This window comes from Aulostomus chinensis, chromosome 12 (assembly GCF_037954235.1).
Source record: "Aulostomus chinensis isolate RoL2024-O1b breed Wild chromosome 12, RoL_Achi_v1.0, whole genome shotgun sequence".
NCBI classification, from domain to species: domain Eukaryota; kingdom Metazoa; phylum Chordata; class Actinopteri; order Syngnathiformes; family Aulostomidae; genus Aulostomus; species Aulostomus chinensis.
This window is the reverse complement of record NC_141331.1, coordinates 19,931,580-19,953,465: the sequence shown is the minus strand read 5'-3', so window position 1 is coordinate 19,953,465 and position 21,886 is coordinate 19,931,580. Positions and strand designations below refer to the sequence as shown.

Below are 21,886 nucleotides of genomic sequence, written 5' to 3'. Positions count from 1 at the left end.
TGTATCACTCAGCCTGTACAGCTCGACTCGTCAGTCACTGAGATGTGAAACTGTGACGAGCAGAGGCTTGACAAACCAGTGGAACATGATCAGGATTTTTTCGGTGACCGAGTGAGTATGAATATACTTTCTATGAACAGGCTGAGAGCCTTTGTTTGCTGGCACTCATGTTTACCGGGCGGTCTTGACTGTAGGTGTCATTGTGTCGGTTGTCGTTGCTAACGCTGGACGGCGCAGAGGTAAACACAAGCTAGCACAAAGTAGCATAATTGCTAACTGGCTGTCGAGTCTTCTCTGTTAGCGGTGATTTGGTGAAGAACTATTCGGTAAATCTTGCTTCTTGTTAAACAAGTGTGCTGTTATTTGTTTCATTGAATTATTATTTCTAATATATTTGTACTTTATATTTTTCGGGTTCAACCTTTTAGCTAAGCGGCGTGTCATCACTAGATACACGTGACACTTCAAACTTCGGTATAGCAGGCACTTTGACAGCATCGCTTGCTTTTTCCACACATACCGAGACGCTTGTTGGAAAGTGTATCTAAACCACATGTAAAGGTAAATCATTGCCAACACGGGATGCTTCAGTTCTGGGCAATGCCCAGTTCGGCGAGCACGGGATCTCTACGATCTTTGTAGTTGCAAGTACAGTCCTGTAATGTTAAATTAGATGTAGAGGCCCACATGATTATGAATCTAGGAGGCATTTTATTTGATTTTTAAAAGCGAGGTCGGCTTCCTATCTCGACTGCATCGTGTATCCAGTCAATGCATTTGTATCCTCAATGATGTGCAGTCGCAGTCAACTCAATTCGTGGCCAAAAGATTGATTTTTGTTGCATCAGCACCACCAAGGCCGTTAAGTTATCTATGATATGGAAGGCAGTTTCCACCATGACAAATAAATAAATGAAAAAAATAGACAAAGAAAGGAGTTGTCCGTGTTCTAATGGTAAATGATGAGATTAAAAAGTCGTAATTATGGGATAAATTTCCCTTCTAATTGTAAATCTTTCATTTGTAATCGTTATTTTACAGCAAGTGAACTTCATCACAGTTTCAGTTTTGTATCAAACCTGATTTAACAGACATGCTCTCTATGCAAGAAGGAACTGTATACTTCATCCCGAGCTTTTCTTTGACAATTCAACACATGTACTGTAGGGCTTTAACAGTACTCAGATTTCTGGTTACATATGTACCTTACGTTCGAAACAGCGTTCCTTAAGGGTCTTAAACATTTGTGGCCTGGAAAAGTGTACAGGTGCTGTCAGTAAAGTGTAGTGTAAAAAAAAAACAACAACATTTATTTCAGGGTTAAATAGCTCTACATTCTGACAGTTGTTACTGATGTAGAGTCATTTGTATAAGTTTATCAGAAATAAATCAACATATAGCCAGCATTCACAAATTTTGCAGGCCCAGTTGAATATAGCAGAGAACATCCAGCAAGCAATAGCAACCAAAGTTAGACTTGTTTTTTGAACCCTTTTTGTTGGGCTTCGAGATAGGTCATCCCTCTGGGAAAATTTTCCAGGGGAAACACTTGAGTCTGGAATCACTCACATTAATGCTGTTTTTCATGTTTTTAAGTTTCAGGTGTGAGCGGTGGATGTTTGTTGCCTCTAGTCAAGACTGGACCTGTAATGTGAGCCAGGGAGTTCAAATAAGGAGGAACACTATCTGATTCAGTTTACAAAGACTCCTTGACCGGCCTTGGCATCTGTCTAATAGAGTATGAACCACTTTGCTTCAGGAAAAAAAACCCATGTGCCTGCCGGTCTGAGCCTTATGTGAAGGCTGTAACTGGCACCGTCACTGTCCAGCTGACTTGTGCGAGATCTGCATTTGTACCATTAACTGTTACGCCAACCGTGGTGGCAGTAATGATTGCTGTTGCTCAGAATTTATCAAGAACTTGTAGTCAATCAACAGCAACCAAAAGAAAATTCCCGGCTCTATTCTGTTGGAGCTGACATCTCAACATTGACTTCTCTGAGACAGCAGTCCCTGGGTGGTGAGCAATCGGCTGGGCTTTTGGGGAAGAGAACCCCAGGCCTGTTTTGTCTAGTCCATCTGTTCATCCTCACCCAAGATCCCGGCACTTGAAATCAGTTCCTCCGAAATTTATCTTTGGTGAGTGCCATGCCAACTAACCAGTCCTCTCCCTGGGGTGGGGGGAAGCTCAGAGCATGTTCCAACACAGATAGTACCAACACCACCACGTCTGTTGGACCCACTAGAGTGCCTTTTCATCAGACTTCTCAAGAGCTGTCTAGGAGAAAAGATGAAGCCAAAACGTTCTCCTCCAGTGTTTCTTCTTCTGCATCCCCTATGAGGCAGATGACAGTGGCCCCATCCATGGTTTCTGTGTTTGAGAACGGGATTAGAAATCAAAGCCAATTCACAGCTGTGCCAGATAGATCTGCAACCTTGTCACTACAGTTTAATGGGACGCAAAGCCCAAACCAGTTACTGGCTTGCGCCAGCCTCATACAGACCAGTGCCACGTCCTTCATCCCCAAAAAGGAAAGCCTGGTGGGGTTCAGTGTTCAGCAGAAGTGTGAATCACTCCAGACCTCTCAACCTGGAAACAATGTGGCAGCAAGCAGAAGTCCCGCTGCCACAGGTGACATGCCATCAGGAGTGGATCCTCTGTTGCCAGTTTGTCATCAGGACCTGGTCATCAGAGGACAGGCCTCTCGGGAGCAAACAAACGAGTTGATGGTGAGCACTGATGAAGTATTTAAATATAACATTTCCTGCTGTCCTGACTCAGGTCAGCTGGTGTTTTTCTCAGTGTAAGAGTTACCACAGCAGTGTTGGAAGAAAGGACAACTTTGATTGCATTTGCTCAGCAAGTGTACTGTCTGTAATAGTTGTATTTTTAATCATTTGCACATACGCACATATGACAGAGGAAAATCAAATTTAAAATAGATATTTATAATTTGGAAGGAAAGTACAGAAGCCAAAAATATTGATAAAAGTAGATGTCGACTGTAATGATGGACTTAAATTGTTTCACAAAGATTGTCTTCTGCATATCAGTGTGTATTTATTTAGGAATGTTATAATACCAGTCAATTACTGAATATGTTGCTGTTGACAGAAGATTTTACCATTTGGGAAGCTACTTGATGCTTCCACCACATTTGAGCTCTCCTGCTTTTCTGTTCTTAGCTTGACGCTGCCGACTGTTCCTCCTTGCCTTCAGTGCCTCATCAATGCCTTACCCTTTGTGAACACCAGGGGGCAGCATTAGGAAAGGAAGCCTTCTGCCTTGACACTACAAAAGACAAAGCAAGAAACACAACAACTTCAAGGAGAATCAGTTCAGCAAAAGTACCTACACAAATCAGTCGGACACAAAAAATGTACACACACTCTTTCAAAAGTCCATTGATAGTAGTAGGTGGTCCTCCAGCAGTGGTAGCTTCAAAGCCCCAAATGACTGCCTCACAAGATGTAAACAAGCCAGACCCAGAAGGCCAGTGTCCACCAGGAAGATCCCAGTCCGTATGCAGAAGACTCATTTCTCCAGCAAGTCCTTCTTTGTTTGGACCCACATCGATTGAGCTCAGTGCCAGTCAGGAGGAGCCTCCCGCACCACTGGAGGCCATCTCAGGTAGTTAGAATCCATGAAACTCATAACAAGAGCTTTGTCTTTCTGGCTCACTCCGGGTGTTCTCTCACTGAGAGGTGATCTCGTGTTCTGCAGGTGCCTTGATGGGCTCTGTGACAACTAAAATTTCCGCTATCCACCTGACCAAGCAGGGACAGCCTGCCTTCATCTCAACCCCTTCTTCACCTCCTTCTTCTCCTTTACCCTTGGATGATCAGGGTGGGGATAATCAGCAGCCTGGGTAAGAATTGATACTTGTCATTCAATGCAGAAGTTTTGGATTTCACCCTTTAAATTCTAAGGCGGAGCATTTGTTTTTTTCCTGGTGTGATTCTTCTCCAGACCTGAGTGTGTTATGCAGGTGGACGGTGGAGAGGAGGAGCTGCCTGATGAGCTGGAGAACGGCTGTAGTGATGACGGTTGGTTGTAACCCCTGTGACCTCCGTAGTACTGAAGCTGCTGGCTCCTGTCTGCTCGCTTCTTGTGTAAATAACTGAGATTATTCCGTTTTCTTCAGATGATTCAGAATACTCATCCATCAAAGGCGCTTCATCCACAGCATCCCTTACACTTCCCGGGTGGGTGAGACACCCTGCATTCAATTTCAGCTCTGAATGTCCACATGCATTTACTACAAACATTTACAAAAGACATTTGCTCTCTGAGTCAAGTGTGTCCTGTGTTCAAGACTAGTTCTTATTTCTGTATTCTAGTGACGGCTGTGGGCCGGATGTGTTGTTTTTGAGTTGTCCATCCGTTCAGTTGTAATCAATAGAATCTTAAAAACACCTTGCCTGCAAATCCAGCACAGACATTCACTAAGACTCAAGGATGAACTGAGAGGATTTTGGTGGTCAAAGGTCAAGGTCACTGAGAGGCACAGGCATACAACCTGAATGTGGTCTTTCTAGATTCCATATGTGTTGGCTACTCTGCAGGTCGCCACAGTTTGCATCCTGAAACACAAAGCACAGTTTGTGAAAGGTGCCGTTTAATTAAAAGTTGCAGAGTTCACCTGGTAGTTGGGTCAGATTGAGTTGGATCACAATTGTACCACAAATGAACTGTACCACGAGGGGTGGGTTTGTTTGTTTTTTCTTTGCGGTTCAAGGTTTATTTTTCTCTGTATGTAAACCTTTGGGCTTTTTCCCCACTTCTGTGTTTTTTGTTTAGTTTGTTTTTTTGTTTTTCAAACTCATCAACAGATTCAGACCTGAGCAAAATAATTATAGTTGTTTCTCACTTTTGTGTCACACCTTCTGGAATGAGAAGGCCAGAGTCAGGTCAAACAAATCTTCTCTCAAGCTCCTCTACTGTTTGATTATTGGCTTATCCAGTTTCCGTGTTCAAAATGAAGTAAATCAGTGTAGATTTTAATGATCATATATTTTTTAATCCATTCAAAATTGCTTCACAATCATAGATTAATTTGTGCTGTTGACAGATTTTTAAACTTCATCTCTGGTTTATTTAGAAAAACCTGAAACATGCAGTAAATCTTGAGGAAATGCAGCATTTGTGACTGGTGTTTGACCCTGTTGACTCCTCAATGGATTCATTCAGGAGCCTGGTGATGTGCTGTCATGTGACCACATAATACCTACACCTGGTGGCTCTTCATTGGTCCTCTAAAGTGGCATAAAATATACATCCATCAGTTCCTGTCGACTTTGTCTCTCTCCTCCATTCTCTCTCGGGGCATTGTTAATAGAGGCTGAACACAGCAGAGTGTGGTGGAAAGGTCGCTGCTGCATTGTTGATCACATTATTGTCGGCTGTGATGGCCTCAACAGTAGAACTCCCTACCAAATACTCGCAGCTGATTCTCTGCTAAAATAGCCTGGATATGGATCACTATTGTCCCCCCTCCCCCTACCAGCTGATTTGTTTGTGTGGTACCCCCCCACCCCCACCCTTTCCTGAAAGCTATAGCACATGTATGTATAGTATAGTCATAAGTTAGCTGAGTGTGCCCGTAAACGCCATTGTGTACTTGTTGGTGCTCGAAGGATTGAACTAAAGAGAAAAGACCTGGAGGAGGATAATATCATCCGCTGTCCTTTCCATCCATCCATCTGTTTATCCTTCTGTACTTCCTCCCTATATGCCTGTCATGTGAGTGTTCTTTAATTATATTTTTAAAGTTATTTTTCATCTGTTGTGAACAGTATGTTATTGAAAAAAAATCTCAGGAGTCTGTCAGTGTTGGACTTAGCCTTCGGCTAATCGGCCAGTTGATGCCTGTCCTCTTGCTACAGACCTGTTGTTATTTCATCAAGGTTTATGAAGAAAATCACCACCTATCCATGAATGGCAAATTTAAATTTTGAAACGTTGGACTGCTGCCATCATTTGTCTGTCAAATCAAGTGAAACTTTACCTGTGCTGCCTCTAATCCCTCCTTGAAAAAGGCACAAATGGGCATCAATCTGGTCCATCTTTGTGTTGTGCGAGTGTGAAATGAAGTTTTATGTTTGTTTGGTGACTGCATTTTTTTTTTTTTTTTTTTTTTTTTAATTGACATAACAAGCTGATGTGCTGAAGCTAAGGGGAACTGGTCAGTCTTCAGCAGCAAACTTGAATTACATAACTGGACATATTTTAACGTAAAGTGTACCTCAGTATGAAGGTGCTGCAGCCTGGGCCAGCCACCTTAGGGAGGGAACTCTTGTCAGCCACTCAATCTTGTTCTTTTTGTCAATGCCTGGAGCTCATAACGAGACATTGTACCCCATTTCTCTGGTGTTACGGTGTCCCTTATTGATTTGGAGTGTGACAAATGTAGACAAGCTCCAAATTGTAGCTTTTGATCCTCATCATTTGGAAGTTGTTACTTCTTAGGCACATGTCTCGGGGTTTTATGTATTTATTAAAATCAATGCTTAGCAGTACCACACTCACATAATGAGTTGCAAGAACTTAACACAATGGCACTTTATTAGGTCAGTGACCTAAGGATTATTAGCACGGATGTGAGTGGTTATACATGAAATGTGGTTTATCTCTTTCTCACATTGACTTTCTCTATGTTTCAGTGTCGAGGAGCCGATGTCATTGGAGGGTGAAGATGACCGGGAGGAGAGACCAGCTCTGGTCCCCAGCTTGTTCCCTCTCATCCCTCCAACACTCTACTTCAGCACTGTTGATGAGAAAGGTAAGGACACACAAAACAGAAAACTTGAGTATTGTTTGCTCAGGCTAAGATAGAGAAGATCACAAGTCCTCTAACACACATCAATGGAGTCCCAGAAACTGTTGCTTCCAAAAACCTGACAGGAGATTGTGTGTGTGTTGAGGCTGATAATCAAGATAAAGAAATAATACCAAAGCTATTCAGATATACTAAGTCTGCTTTAGTATTCAACATAGTTCCAACCGAACCTACGTCAGCTTTGGCTGGTGTTGAATGATGAGGTTGATGGGATGAACTGGAGGTTGAGCTCAAGTCCTGTGAAGTCTTTCCTCTCAGGCTGGAGAGTTTTGGTTGTTTGCTGGTTATGTGTTTTTCATTATTTATTGTATTCATTTTATTTGATTTATCTGAGTAGTTTATATCTTAAATCAATAATTCCAGTTGATATTGTATAACATAACAATACATGTAAATATTTACATAACGTTTGCTATGATTTTAAGAAAGTGCGGCCGTAAAAATCTACGGCACTTGTTTGTGTTGTGTACTCTGTAGTGGAACTGCTGCCTGTGGAGCAAAGACGGCTGTTAAAATGGAAGATGAGCACTGTCACTCCAAATGTGGTCAAAAACACCATTGCCAGGTCCCACTTCAAAGTCACTAAGAGTAAGTTTGTGTGGAAATCAGTGACTGCTGGGATCACCAATCTTTAAATCCACGTAGATATTATGTCTGACTTGATGATTGAAACAAATCCTTGTAATAACAATAAATCTAATTCAGTTTTTCACCCTGTTTATCATTTAGAAAGCCATGACTGGTTGGGCTGCTGGGGACACCACATGAAGTCTCCTGGCTTCAAGACTCTTGGAGAGCACCAGAAGGTTGCTACAGTAATCATCACTAGCCCATCATCCTCTGTCTGAAAGTGATTTTAGCCCCCCCAAAGCTTTCTGATTGGTTTACTTCCAGAAGCCAGTTAAGGGGCATCTTTCCTATTTCATGGGCATGCTTTATCTGGACTAGATCACTGGATTACACAGTGTATGACACGAAAGAAGGAAAAGAATCCTAGGTCCCATTCATGAAACTAAAAATCAAATGGATTCTCAGTCTTGAATTGTTCTCAACATGTCTGTTTTTGTGTTTTTTTTTGTCCCAGTTGAACCATTTCCCAGGAACATTCCAGATTGGCCGAAAGGACCGGCTGTGGAGGAACCTGTCCAAGATGCAACTTCGCTTTGGCAGACAAGAGTTTAACTTTGTTCCCCGGACTTTTGTCCTTCCACAAGACATCAAGCTGCTCCGCAAGGCCTGGGAGGATGGCGGCTCTAGACAGAAATGGATCATCAAACCTGTATGTTGTCCTTCAATATGAAGATTTTATCTGTTTGAAATCGTCCATGTGGCAGAATCAGTCTCCAAATATGTAAATAACTCTGGATTAAACTAGAAATTGTGTTAAAGGGTTTGTTTTTTTACAGCAAATACCAAACATCATCAAATGTTAATTATTAACATTGAGAGGAATTGCTCTCACTTCCTGTTACCTTTTTATTTTTTTAAATATTTATTATTCATTCATTGTTAGTTTTTGGTTCAATTGCTGGCGATCCAGTTATCCCTCTGAAATGAAGGTAATGATGGTTTTAAATACATAGAATGAAGTTAGCTGTTGTGGAATTAGTTTCTAAAATGGGTCATCCAGGTAGTGACACATCCATCTTTGTCTTAACATGTACATTCTGTGTAATTTGACTTAACATGTGTTTTCTTTGTCTCATTTTCAATAGCCAGCCTCTGCTAGAGGGATTGGTATCCAGGTCATCCATAAATGGAGCCAGATGCCCCATAAAAGACCTCTGCTGGTCCAAAAGTGAGTTGGTCACTAGTAGTTCCAAAGGTAGAAGTTACCATATTAAATGTAGTTTGAGTAGGAAACTGTCAAGAAGGTTTTCGTAGTTGTGGTTTACTGTTTCATTTTCAAGATTTCTCTCCAGCGTCAGCTGACTTGCTTTTTTTCTGAGCGTAAAGGGCATAAGAATTAAACTACTTTTTACTAAATGTACAGCAGAAAATCTGTAGACTGACAATTGCATGTTTTCACTGCCTGCCATTGGTGTTCTCCTCATGGATTAGAAAATTGTCATGGTGTTTGTTACTTGCAGGTATCTTCACAAGCCCTACCTCATCAGTGGGAACAAGTTTGACCTGCGCATCTATGTCTACGTGACATGCTATGACCCTCTCCGGATTTACATCTTCTCTGATGGACTGGTCCGGTTTGCCAGCTGCAAGTCAGTTTTCACTACATCCACGACTGTGACAAATATCCAAATAGACCAAATAGCTGCATGAGTGGCCACAAAGCATTGCGGTTTATCAAAATGATCACCAAGACAAGGTAGAAGTAATACATGATTGAAAAACTTGCTACATTTTCTCTCACCAGGTATTCGTCTTCCATGAAGACGCTAAGTAACAAATTTATGCACCTGACCAACTACAGTGTCAACAAGAAAAACTCTGAATACCAAGCAAACAGTGATGACAAAGCCTGCCAGGGACACAAATGGTAAGAAAGAAAGAAGGGTTGAGCTTGGATATGTAGCACATATTTGCTATGTCTGCACACACTCACCAATATGTGTGTTTGTGCATTTTCAGGGCTTTGAAGGCCTTGTGGCACTATCTTGGTTCAAAGGGAATCAACACCACTCTGATATGGGAGAAGATTAAAGACATTGTGATCAAAACCATCATCGCGTAAGTTTCAGTTTCTCACCCTTTACCTCATGGGGACCTATCTTTTATACTCAAGTCATCTAAGACGTCAACATATAGTCATGAAGAGTAGCTTGCTGTTCCCAGCTGCTGAGTCAAGAGATGAACAGCGTCTCCGCCATCAGTATTTAGGAGAAACTATGAACTCTTTATTTTTATTTTCGTATAATTGCAGTTACTGGACATGTTGCTTAAGAGAGTAGAAACACAATTTCTACTGCGCCAAAACCACTTCTCTGAATTGTAATTAGTTAGATAGCAGTTTTCACATTTGTGCACAACTGCCAACATGTATACGAATTCTGATGTATCGACCAAAGACCAAAATCATGATTTAATTGGATGAGCAATAAATCTGTTATGGACAGATAAAGACTGTGCTACTGGTGGCTATTTTTCACTATTTTCTGACTAAAAAAACAGGATTATATTGAGATTATGTCATAGAAATACTGGATCTGAAGTGGTGATCAAATACAGATTGTCATGATATTATTAAAAATGGATGATCCTGCTATAAACCTTTCCTCTCGTATTTGTTTGGGCATAAGGTCAGAGCCGTACGTCAACTCTCTACTGAAGATGCACGTTCGAACACCTTACAGCTGCCACGAGCTGTTTGGCTTCGATATCATGCTTGACGAGAACCTAAAACCCTGGATTCTGGAGGTCAACATATCACCAAGGTAACAACCCAAAGTGTGCACATGATATTAAGACTACATCCTCAAACCACAGCTAGCAACGTGAAATTTGTGTTTATTAAATAAGTCGCATGTAGAATTAATATCTCATGATGGGCATGGGTTAGAACAACATTAGAACACTTACCAAAATGTTGTGTGAAGCTGTTGGCCACATTTGTTGAGGTAATGTTTCATAATACACAGGGTTCGTGACATTCTATTAACAAAGCAGGTCTGTGAGGTGATTGCAGACAGAATGATAACAATCATAAGAATGTATGATAAATTGCTGGTATCATTACGGGTTGCATTTATTATGGAGAGCTATTGTCTTTCACTTTTCCCGTTCTATTAATTTTCACACTAATGATAATTGAGCATGAAAAGCAATCATGTATCAGGCTCATCAACTTACTATCAGTGTCTAATGCATGGCTATTTGCTGTGTTTCTGGTCCAGCCTACATTCCAACACAGCGCTGGATGTTGCCATTAAAGGCCAGATGATCAGAGACCTCCTCAACTTGGCTGGGTTTCGTATTCCTCAAAAAGAGGATATGGCAGCCCCCTGCAGCAGTGCCTCCAGCTCCAGCAGCAGGTTGGGGTGGGGGGATGGGGCTGAACTTCTTTCATAAACGTGTGAACGTGAAACTCTATGATATTATAGTAGTACTGTGTTTGCCATTTGTTTCATCTTGTAATTTTATTCAGTATTCTTTATTCTTCTGAAATATGCACGGACTCGTGTGTGTGTGTGTGTGTGTGTGTGTGTGTGTGTGTGTGTGTGTGTGTGTGTGTGTGTGTGTGTGTAGTCTGTGCAGTGTGAACAGGGAGAGGACCAAATCAGATCTCTCTGCTGACGAGAAGGTCAAACGGGCCTTTTATCTCACACAGCGCTACGCTGACCAGGTACACACAACACTTGGAAAAAACTTAGATGAGCAGAAAGTGAATTAATTAGAAATGTATGTTGAATGTAAGATGAATAACTGTCATTTTTAAAGTACATTCGTATGTGCAGTGTGTAGTACGGACTTAATGATTTTAGTCGCAGAAGATTTACCACTGGGCTTGCAAGCATGACCTCAGTTAGTCAGCATAGTAGTCTTGTTATTCAAGGCAACACTGACATGCACTGCCACTCATAAGTTTGTTGGAGAATACATTACACTTTACACTTTTCACAATTTTACCTCTATTTCATATGGTTCTACATTTTGTTTCTCTATAAAGAGTCTTACAAGGCATGCAGGATTTTGGTAATATCTATGGAAGCCATGAGGGTTTGTCTTCAAATTTCCAGCCACTTGGTCTCAAGGATGAGCTGAAAAGCTTTTGGTGGTCAAAGGTCACCGTAACCTCCGGTCTGTGCCATTCTTTGATATCTCAGGAATGCCTGGGGGAAGTTTTATTACAACTGGCACAAACAGCCACTACTAATTTCATGGCAGCATAAAAGTAAAAATATAATTACAGTCTTTTGTGCTCTCACTGTTTACAGCCTGTGGGCAGAAACTTTACACTTTCAGTTTGGGTCCCGTTTTGTACGTGATAACTCAGGAGCAACGTGTGGGAGTCTCTTAAAATCTGGCAAAAAAAGCCCAATATGATTCTAAAATGAACTTATTAGAATGTGGTGGTCAAAGGTCAAGGTTACTGTGACTGCTCAGCAAATATTTTTGGCCATAACTCAAGAACTTCCCATTAAAAGGGTTTGAATGATTTGTCACACGTTCTCTCAGTTTCACTTGGACATCATCAGGTTCTTCATGATGAGGCACATAACTGCAAGGTGGTGATTCTGGTCTCTGTCTCTGCCCATTAGGAGTTTCTCTCCACAGTGCTGGACATTTTGACTCCAGGTGATGTTCACGTGCTCACAGAGAGTGAAGACGAGCTGAATCGCAGAGGAGAGTTTGAGCGAATCTTTCCTTCACCGTCATCATCTCGATACCTCCGCTTCTTCGAGTGTCCAAGATACCTCACCATACTGCTAAACCAGTGGGAACAGAAGTTCTGGAACAACAGGGCCAAAGGTATGACAAGCCAGGGTGATAATATTATGAAGCCCCAGCTCACTTTTTGTTCATCTGTACAGTTTTTCACACTGCTCTTGCATATCATAATTTTACTCTGTGGGATTCAGTGATTTAGAATTTTAGGACAATTATTTTACATTTTTGAAGTTCATGCTGGGGAGGACTTTGAGATGCATTTGAAACATCTAAGTTGAGATGAAGATTTTTTTTTTTAGCTTCACACAGTAGTCGCCAAAGTTGTCCATCCAAAAGGGGTGATTTTGACCTTCATATGGACGCAGAGCAGGGTAGGAGCCCAGAGGGAGTGGTGGACATGCTGGCAGAGTTAACACACACTTGATGATTTCATGTGCAGGTATCAGTCTGCTGAAGATACTCTGTGAGAAAGGAGTGCATCTTGGAACCAGTGATCCTGCTCACATGGTGAGGAACAATGTCAATATTTATGATAAACACAAAAGATAAACTTGTCTTTCTTATAGTTAGAAAATCTGAGCTTTGACGTGAAATGTTTACATGAACTTCTCTGTGTCTCCTTAGTGGTCCAAGTGTAGCTACATTTCCAAGTTTGAACCCCTTAGACAAGAGCTTGCCAGCCCATCCAGATCCAGGTACACACACTTTTGGCCGCTTGTAATTCACCTTTCGCATAAGCCCCACCCCCGCTTAGTTACACATCGCAACATTACTTCCTCTGACATCAGAGGTTCTGAAGTCCAACAGAACACTGTTGTTACTAAAGCAAATATCAGTTGGAGGCTCTTGTTTTGATCAACCAACTTTTATTTAGGCTAGGGGCACATGCAACAGTGACAAACGTTACTAGGAGAGGTTGAGATGAGATGTAAGATTTATTCCTTTCTCCAAACCCAAATCCAACCCTGATAAATGTTTGCTGTGGATCAAAAAACATTGAGTTACATTTTGACATCAGGTGTACGTTATGTCCAACTTGACTGATCGACTGACTAACAACATAGGCTCAAGCTTCTCGAACAGCAAAGTTCGCTAACGTTACATTGCTTTGATCGGTATTACCTATAATGTTTATAGCTAACAAAGCGGACATTTAGACTAGCTACAAAGTAGGCTAATGCACATTGTTATCATCAACCGTTTGTGTAATGTAATGTTAGCTAGCCTACGGTAAATGGCTAATCCGCTAGCTAGCTAAAGCTAACATTAGCTGGCTAGGCCCTACTATTATATAGATGAAACCACTGATCATCCAACTTGCTCACAACAGCATACAATTGTTGTAAGGTTAATGAAACAAATTAACCTAGCTCACCTTGGAACAGACATAGGTGTGCCTGTCGACCGTGGAAGGATTTGGTTGGTTTTGTGGACGTCCACATAGTTTGATCCACAGCAAACATTTATTAGAGGAGGAATATAAGATTTATTACTTTCCACAAACCTAAATTCAACCCTGTCAACCGTATCGGTAGCCTGAATAAAAGTTATGTGATCAAAACCAGCACCTCTGACCAATATTTACTTTAGTAGCATCTGTGGAAGTTTAGAACCTCTGATGTCGGAGGAAGTAACGTTGCTATGTGTAACTCAGCAGGGGCTGACACTAAAGGTGAATTGTGAGGACATTACTTCTTTGCTCCCTGAGGTTCTCACTTATGTGTGGAAGTGTGCGTGTTGAACCTGTTAATCCACTTATACACTTGATGGTTTAATCATTTCCAATTGAAACCTCTGATGTTTGATGTGTTTGCATAGCTTCTCTTTACAATTTATGATTTTCAGTTCTGGATCTGCCTTGATTACGTAAGAAAAAAACTGAAGATTCTGTTGTCTTTGTTATAGTGAAGAAAAAGCTAATATGCTACAAGTCAGCTATATTAAAGGTTTTGTGTTCTCTATATTGAGCTATGAAGTGTCCCATGTATAGGTGTCTAAAAATGGACAAAATACGCCTTTCACCTGGGGTTAATCATTGGGTCTTTCTAGCACCCTGCAGGAGCGTTTTCCATATATTCTACAGTCATTATTGACTTGAGCTGCATTTATGTGGAAATGAGGCATAAATGCTTTGGATTTGCCCATTATTTGTCAGTGTGTTTGTGAAGAGACAGATTTGAAAAAAGAGAGATTTTTACCAGTTTATTTTTTTTTTTAAAAAGTAGTTTGGCAGGCTGTTTGTAACAAATGAAGCAAAGAGAAACATTGTATGAGACCCTCATTACCACACATACTTGATCAATGTTTAATTGCTAGTCATGATGAAACCAGCAACATCAGTCACCCATCCTTTCTCTGATGGGAGTCGTGTGTTTTTTGAACAATGTTTATCTATGAGAATGTAGCGTGTATGTGGAGCTGCATTCGAGTCGAGCTGAATTGAAGGGGCTCTGTACGTTGCAACGCTTCCAGTGTTACTCATGTTACAAAACAATCTCATTTTCCCTTGAGCTCTCAGCAGCATATTCGATTCACTTCTAAAACTTGCTGTTGAAATGTGGCTCCACCAGTAAGTCAAAAGCATGAAGAAAAACACTGTCATTGTTAGAATTATTCAGAAAATACAGAGTAACCGACCCCGCTGCCTCCCCCCCATCTTGTTCTCCAGGGTGGTGGTCAGCCATCAGTGCCAGTCAGATCATGTCCATGAGGATTACTGCTCGGATAGGGACGCCTCTGTTTCACAAAGTCCTGGATCCAGCGTCACCAGCAGTGCCTGTACGAGCCCCCAGCCCAGGCTGTGAGGACTTGTTCTGCCAATACTCTGCTCAGCACCCAGGAAGCTCAGGGCCCAGGCCGTAGCGCAGGCCTCTCCAGAGATGCCCCTCTGGTGATTGTTGACAAATAACGGCTCTGAAACACTCACTCTGGAGCAGAAATGTGCTTAGGACTCAAAACTACAAGTCCAGTTTTACACAACACAAGAGAACTATCACTAATGTCATTTAAAAGAAGCCTCCATTGCTCCATCACCAGTGAAACAATGTTATTTGTTTTCGATAATTTACCACAAATCTGCCAAATGTTGTCCAGCCTTAAAGGTGTACAAGAGGAGTATCATAATTTTCCTGAACAGTCAGGAATAGGTCTTGAAAGAGACTTGAAATATGGTCTATGACAGCAAACCATGTGTCTGCTCAATTACTACAAATGTCCTTCAGTTTATTATCAACAGCGGAGAGCTCTGTGGAGTAATAGAGGGGGGGGAAATTAAGAAAAAAAACCTTTGCTGCTACACAAACTATGTGAATGTAAACACATTCCAGGTAGTTTTAAATCCTGTCAAATCACACACTGGTATTTGGGGATTAAAAGGCCTTGAAATCCTTGAATGTCTTATTTTAATTCAACCTCCTGGTCAGTTTTGTCTCACCAGAGTGTGTGTGTGTGTGTGTGTGTGTGTGTGTGTGTGTGTGTGTGTGTGTGTGTGTGTGTGTGTGTGTGTGTGTGTGTGGCTCGCATCCCAACCATGTGCCAGTGCAATGGTCTTAATAGTTGTTTCCATTCAGTTGTCCAGCAAATTCAACCAACTTTGGAAATGTTGCAATTTCAAATTAGGTGTATTTTCATCATCTGCTTTGAAGCAAATAATCTCAGATACCCAATGCATATTTTAGCCCCAAGATGGCGATATAGGCAATGTTACTCATGCAACAAAAGTAGGAGAAGAAGAGGTCGCCTAATCCATCTACGATTTATTGTTTTTGTCAAGTTGTTGTATCCTGTCAGCTAATATTGGCTATGTTGTTCAGAGACAGACAGTTTAGGGAAGTCCTCAAAGACTGTCTACAGCTGGTCGGGCTTGTGAGTTGAGGATTCCCTATGTCAAAGATAATTCGAAACAGGCTTCTCATCACCCACTGTTGCACATTAACTTTTTTTTTTTTGATAAAAGCTTAAACAACTTCAAGCCAGCGCCCAAAGTTTTTTTTTTTTTTCAGAGTCGAGGGAGTCTTTTCTAATGCGGTACGTCAAAACACGTGGATGAAAACGTTAGCAACGTAACTTGTACCCACACATCCGTATAGAGGCAGCTGCTGTGATACATTCAGCCTTTAACACTCACTGGATTTGGCATGAAACCTTAACTGTTCAGGCCTTCCTCATAAGTCCATACCAGAAGAGTATGCAAACATACTCGCAACATTAGGTCTGTCAGTCAGGTAGAAGTGTCACCCTTGTCACCTTAGGGACACAAGCTGTGTGGAAAAAGAGGAGGGAACATTCAACGGGGATGTGGATTCAGAGACGAGGCGTGTTTAGATCTCTGCAGCTTATTTAGATGGTGTTACGGGTGTATTTCATGACGTTGATTCGTTAGTGATACTTGAATATTAAACTGCAAATGGACTAACGCTGCCTAGTCTGCAATTTAGTAGGAGAAACAAAGGTGTGTTCGACATAAAGGCATCTGTAACTGTCCTGCTCTAACTACACACACAAACACACAAGTCGAAAGAAACAGCAGAAACTGCCAAGTCCTGCACCAGAATTGAACCCTGTGACCTTTTACAAAGCACATATTTCTTTATAACGTAACATGATTTATCCAGAATGTGAGTGCCGAACTGCTGCTCAGTATTTTAAGAGTTCTTATTATATCCTCAGGGGAAACAAGTATCTTATATCATCGACTGTGAGGAGGCTTCCAGAGAAGTCAACATTAGCTAATGTTTGGGTGCAGCTTCTCCGTAATTCATCATTTATTACAGAAAACTGGTGAAGGGTGGGCCTGGGTATAGATCAAAAAGTTGCTGCTGTCAGGTTATTTAGATGCCTCTTGACCTCAGACCTTTAATTCCCTGAACGATCTTTCTAAAATCCTGCTTCATGTCAGAGGACAAATGGAACAAAATATTTAAAAAAAACAAACAAACATTTGAACTAAGTTTTGCAATGTTATTTACTAACTGATACCAAACTGGCATGCATTTACACCTTTGAAACGCTTTAATTGAAAGCATTGATGTGTGAAATTTGAAGTGTATTTCATAGAGCAGCGTTTCAGTGGTGCAGCCTGTGATGTGAAGGCTGTGGGTACAGAACAGGAGCACCGGTGGCCCATTCACACACAGAGGCATCGCTTTTGTATCATTTCCTGGTCATTTCCTTGTAACAATTTGACTAATTTTTTGCATTCTCGTGTTTTGAAAGAAATGAATAAATTTTCATGTGGGTTTTATTTGCAACAGAAAATAAAAAGATACCTGTGTGAAGTTCAATTTTGCAGCGACGTGACTGATGTTATTGAGAATGAGGTCTGTGACGCTGGGTGAGATTTTAAAAGTGTGGACTGAATGCTGCTTCAATAACCAAAATATTTTTTGATAAAAGCATAACTATTGAACCAAACTATTTCAGTCCAGACCATGAAAAACCCCTGACATACAATTGAAATACAAATTGGCTTGAATAGTCTTGGCCAAATATTATTGCTGCAGATTGTGTATATTATAGAAAATCTGCCTTTATTGCCATCCAAAGGCTGAGAACTTCCAGATGCGTGTTTTGATTATTTACAAGCTCTTGCTAGCGCCCAGTTATTCATCTTTCTCTAGCCACCGAAGTGGTTTCCTCATTTCTCTGTGTGACCTGGGCCATTACATGTGTCTCTGCTTGTTCATGATATGACATTAATATAACACTTCAACTAAAGCTCGGTTAGCTATGCCATAGTTAGCTGTATTACAGGCAAATGTACAAGCTCTCAAAATCTCCAGCAACATCGTGGGTTATAAGTCAAGGCCACTGAATTGTTAAACCAAACCAGTCTACACTTCAGGTTACCATGGAAACAGAAGCATTTATCAAATTCCACCTGACATCGCAGCTATGCCGCCATCATGTTTGTTGGCTGGTTTTCAGAGTGTGTGCATTCATGTGTGTGTGTGTGTGTGTGTGTGTGTGTGTGTGTGTGTGTGTGTGTATGTATATATATATATATATATATGAACTTAAATAACTGCTTGAGATCTTTTTAAACAGCTGAATTGTAATCACAAAATGGGGAACGTAATGTTTTTTTACTTACTGAACAATTATAAAATTGTCATGTGAAAGGGCTGAATAGGTTGCTCAGGATTACAATTTCAAAATAAAAGTTTGAAAGTCTGATGACCCATGTCTTTGTTTTTCTTAGTATCAGTTTCTGGTGACTTGTCAGTGATCTGTTAGTAAATTTAAGAGAACTTTATTTTCACTGCACCTGTGGACATGATCAGTGAGGTTACTTCCACAACTTTGTTACATTTGTTGAGTCCAGTGGATGTGGACAGTCGCTCAGATACCTAGGAATCCATCCAGCGACAAGTTCTACATGCGACTTAGTTGGTGCTCCTATTGACACCACAATGTAAAGAGAAAAAAGCTCTCATGAATGAAAAATACTGCACTCATATGAGTTTATTTTGTGCATTAAAAGCACTGGTTTTGTTGAAAGTCATCCATTATGACAAACAATGTAATGACATTTTTATTTCAAGTCAAGTCAGTTTTATTTATATAGCGCCAAATCACAACAAAAGTTATCTCATGACACTTAACAAGTAGAGCAGGTCCAGTACCACACTCCTTCAATGAATTTACACCCAACAATTCTCCATCAGCAAGCACATCCTGCAACAGCAGCGATGAAAACCTTCCTTTTAACAGGCAGGAATGTCGAGCAGATCCATGCTCAATGGGGACGGCCTTCTGCTTTGACGGGTTGGGGGGAAAGAGAGCAGGAGAGCGGGGCAGAGACAAAGACAGATAATGGAGGGAGACAGATATACAGAAGGAAAGAGAGAGACAGAGATGAAGAGAGAGAGAAAGGGGAAGAGACTGATGGACAGACAGGGACGTGAGCAGGTGGTGCTTCCGGTAGCAGCTTGAGCCTCTTCAGGTCTGCAGCCTCCTCCAGCAGCACCAGGGATCTGGGATGAGGGGAGCCTGAAGGCTCCGGAGAAGAAGACAAGTTAGTTATCATACAAGTATGATTTATATATGACACATATAGGAGGACAGAAAGGGAAGAGAGGAGGAGAGAGAAGCCCAGTGCACCATGGGAGATCCTCCAGCAGCCTAATTCTATAGCAGTATATCTAAAGGCCAGCCTAAGCAGCTTTAACTATGAGCCTGATCAAAAAGGAAGGTCTTTAGTCTGCTCTTATAGGTCGAAAGGGTGTCTGCATCCCGGACTGAAACTGGGAGACGGTTCCACAGGAGGGGAGCCTGATAGCTGAAGGCTCTGGTTCCCATTCTACTTTTAGAAATTCTCGGAACCATAAGTAACCCTGCATCCTGGGAGTGAAGGGTTCTGGCTGGGTAATAAGGGACTATGAGCTCTGTCAGGTATGAAGGAGCCTGACTGTTGAGGACTTTGTATGTTAGAAGGAGAATTTTGAATTCTATTCTAAATTTGACAGGGAGCCAAAGGAGGGAATTGCAGTAATCCAGCCTGGAAGTGACAAAGGCATGGACTAGTTTTTCTGCATCTTTTTGAGACAGGATGTGTCTGATCCTAGCAATGTTTTGTAAATGAAAGAAAGCAGTCCTAGAAATTTGCTTAATGTGGGCATGAAAGGACAGATCCTGATCGAAGAGAACTCCTAGGTTCCTTACGGTCGTGCTGGGGGCCAAGGTGATGCCTTCCAGGGTACCTATCTCATTAGATAGGGTGTCTCTAAGGTGTTTTGGGCCCAGGACAATGACTTCAGTTTTATCAGAGTTTAATAGAAGGAAATTATGGGTCATCCAAGTTTTTTTTTTTATCTCCTTTAGACAGGTCTCCAGTTTAGTCAGCTGATTTATTTCATGTCGATGCATTGATAAGTACAGATGTGTGTCATCAGCATAACAGTAAAAATTAATTGAGTGTTTCCTAATAATGTGACCTAGAGGAAGCAGATAAAGGGTGAAGAGGACTGGTCCAAGCACAGAGCCTTGTGGAACACCATAAGTGACTACAGTGGTTTCCGAGGGTTTATCATTAGTTAGTATGAACTGAGATCGACCTAGTAAATATGACCTGAACCAGTTTAGTGCAGTTCCTTTAATGCCAATGACATGTTCCAGTCTCCGTAGAAGGATATGATGGTCAATGGTATCAAAAGCTGCACTAAGATCTAATAGGACCAGCACAGAGACCAGTCCCTCATCTGATGCTAGTAGGCCATTGGTAACTCTGACTAGTTCTGTTTCTGTGCTATGATGAATCCTGAACCCTGACTGGAAATCCTCTAATAAGCTGTTGCTATGGAGAAAGTCACACAGCTGTTTAGCAACTGCTTTCTCCAGAATTTTGGAGAGAAAGGGAAGATTTGATATTGGTCTGTAGTTGGCCAAAACTTCTGGATCCAGGGTTGCTTTTTTGAGAAGGGGTCTAATTACTGCCACTTTAAAGGACTGTGGGACATAACCAGATAACAGTGACACATTGATCATATCTAAGAGGGAGGTGCTAACGAGGGGTAGAGAGTCCTTAAGCAGCTTAGCTGGGATGGGGTCTAGAAGACAGGTGGATGGTTTAGAGGAGGAAATGATTGAACTGAGCTCATGAAGACTAATGGGAGAAAAACTGTCAAAGTGTATGTCTGGTTCCATAGCTGCCTCTAAGGCTTCTGAGGTTATAGGTGCCATGTTGTCAGCTGATGGCAGGAGGAGGTGAATTTTCTCTCTAATAAGGACAATTTTGTCATGAAAGAAGTCCATGAAATCTTTGCTGCCCAGGGAAACAGGAATGCTAGGTTCAGTAGAGCTGTGGCCCCCTGTCAGTCTGGCTACAGTCCTGAAGAGGAACCTGGGGTTGTTCTTCTGCCCCTCTACTAGTGCCGAGTAGTGGGCTGCTCTCACTATACAAAGAGCTTTCTTATAACTTATAAGGCTGTCTGATTATATGAGACTTCTTCAGTTTGGAGGAGCGCCATATTCTCTCTAACTTCTGGGTTTTTTTTGTTTAAGCTGTCTGGTTTCTGCATTGTACCAAGGTGCTTATTTCCTTGGATTTATAGATTTCTTTTTTAATGGGGCAATTGAGTCCAAAGTTGTTCTTAAGGTGCCTGCTGCACTATTGATAAAATGATCAATTTGGGAGGGACTAAGGTTGACAGCAGTGTCCTCTGTAACAATGGGACATGACACTCGCTGAATCGCTTCCTTAAATCTAGCTACAGCCTGATCAGACAAACATCTGGAAACCATCGTTTTCCTGAGTGGAGTGTAGATGATTAGTGCAAATTCAAAAGTGATTAATTGATGGTCTGATAAAAGCGCCTTCTGTGGAAATACACTAGATGTTCAGCTTCAATTCCATATGTTAGGATGAGGTTGAGGGTGTGGTTGTGGCAGTGAGTGGGTTCATGAACAGACTGATGGAAACCAATCGAGTCTAGAAGAGAGAGAAATGCAGTACCAGACTGTCGTTATCAACATCCACATGAATATTGAAGTCACCTCCAATAATGACTTTATCTGTTTTAAGAACTAAACTGGATATAAATTCTGAGAATTCAGATTAGAATTCAGAGTAAGGACCAGGAGGGCGGTACACAATAACAAATAAGAGTGGCTGTATTGTTTTCCAGGCTGGATGAGACAAACTGAGAATCAGGCTTTCAAATGAATTGAAACTTATTTTGGGTTTGGGCTTTATTACTGAACTT

General features: G+C 41.4%; 1 protein-coding gene across 1 annotated transcript; it reads left to right on the top strand.

Annotated features, from left to right (window-relative positions):
* Positions 1 to 18,243, top strand: ttll4 (tubulin tyrosine ligase-like family, member 4). Its single transcript, XM_086220761.1, has 21 exons — positions 1 to 111; positions 1,597 to 2,730; positions 3,187 to 3,631; positions 3,725 to 3,869; positions 3,971 to 4,047; positions 4,146 to 4,206; positions 6,664 to 6,782; positions 7,317 to 7,427; positions 7,569 to 7,645; positions 7,924 to 8,118; positions 8,555 to 8,637; positions 8,930 to 9,058; positions 9,214 to 9,336; positions 9,429 to 9,527; positions 10,097 to 10,231; positions 10,691 to 10,828; positions 11,043 to 11,139; positions 12,056 to 12,266; positions 12,625 to 12,692; positions 12,810 to 12,880; positions 14,854 to 18,243. The coding sequence occupies exons 2-21, from the start codon at positions 2,149 to 2,151 to the stop codon at positions 14,987 to 14,989; spliced, it is 3,102 nt and encodes a 1,033-aa protein (XP_086076887.1). The 5' UTR covers positions 1 to 111; positions 1,597 to 2,148; the 3' UTR covers positions 14,990 to 18,243.
* The last annotated feature ends 3,643 nt before the right edge of the window (positions 18,244 to 21,886 follow it).

Bases quoted from the DNA above. Each gene is read 5' to 3' on its own strand.
- ttll4 (XM_086220761.1), top strand. From the start codon at position 2,149: ATGCCAACTAACCAGTCCTCTCCCTGGGGTGGGGGGAAGCTCAGAGCA. The intron at 3,632-3,724 runs GTAGTTAGAATC...CGTGTTCTGCAG, and splicing joins ACCACTGGAGGCCATCTCAG to GTGCCTTGATGGGCTCTGTG. The intron at 3,870-3,970 runs GTAAGAATTGAT...ATTCTTCTCCAG, and splicing joins GGGGATAATCAGCAGCCTGG to ACCTGAGTGTGTTATGCAGG.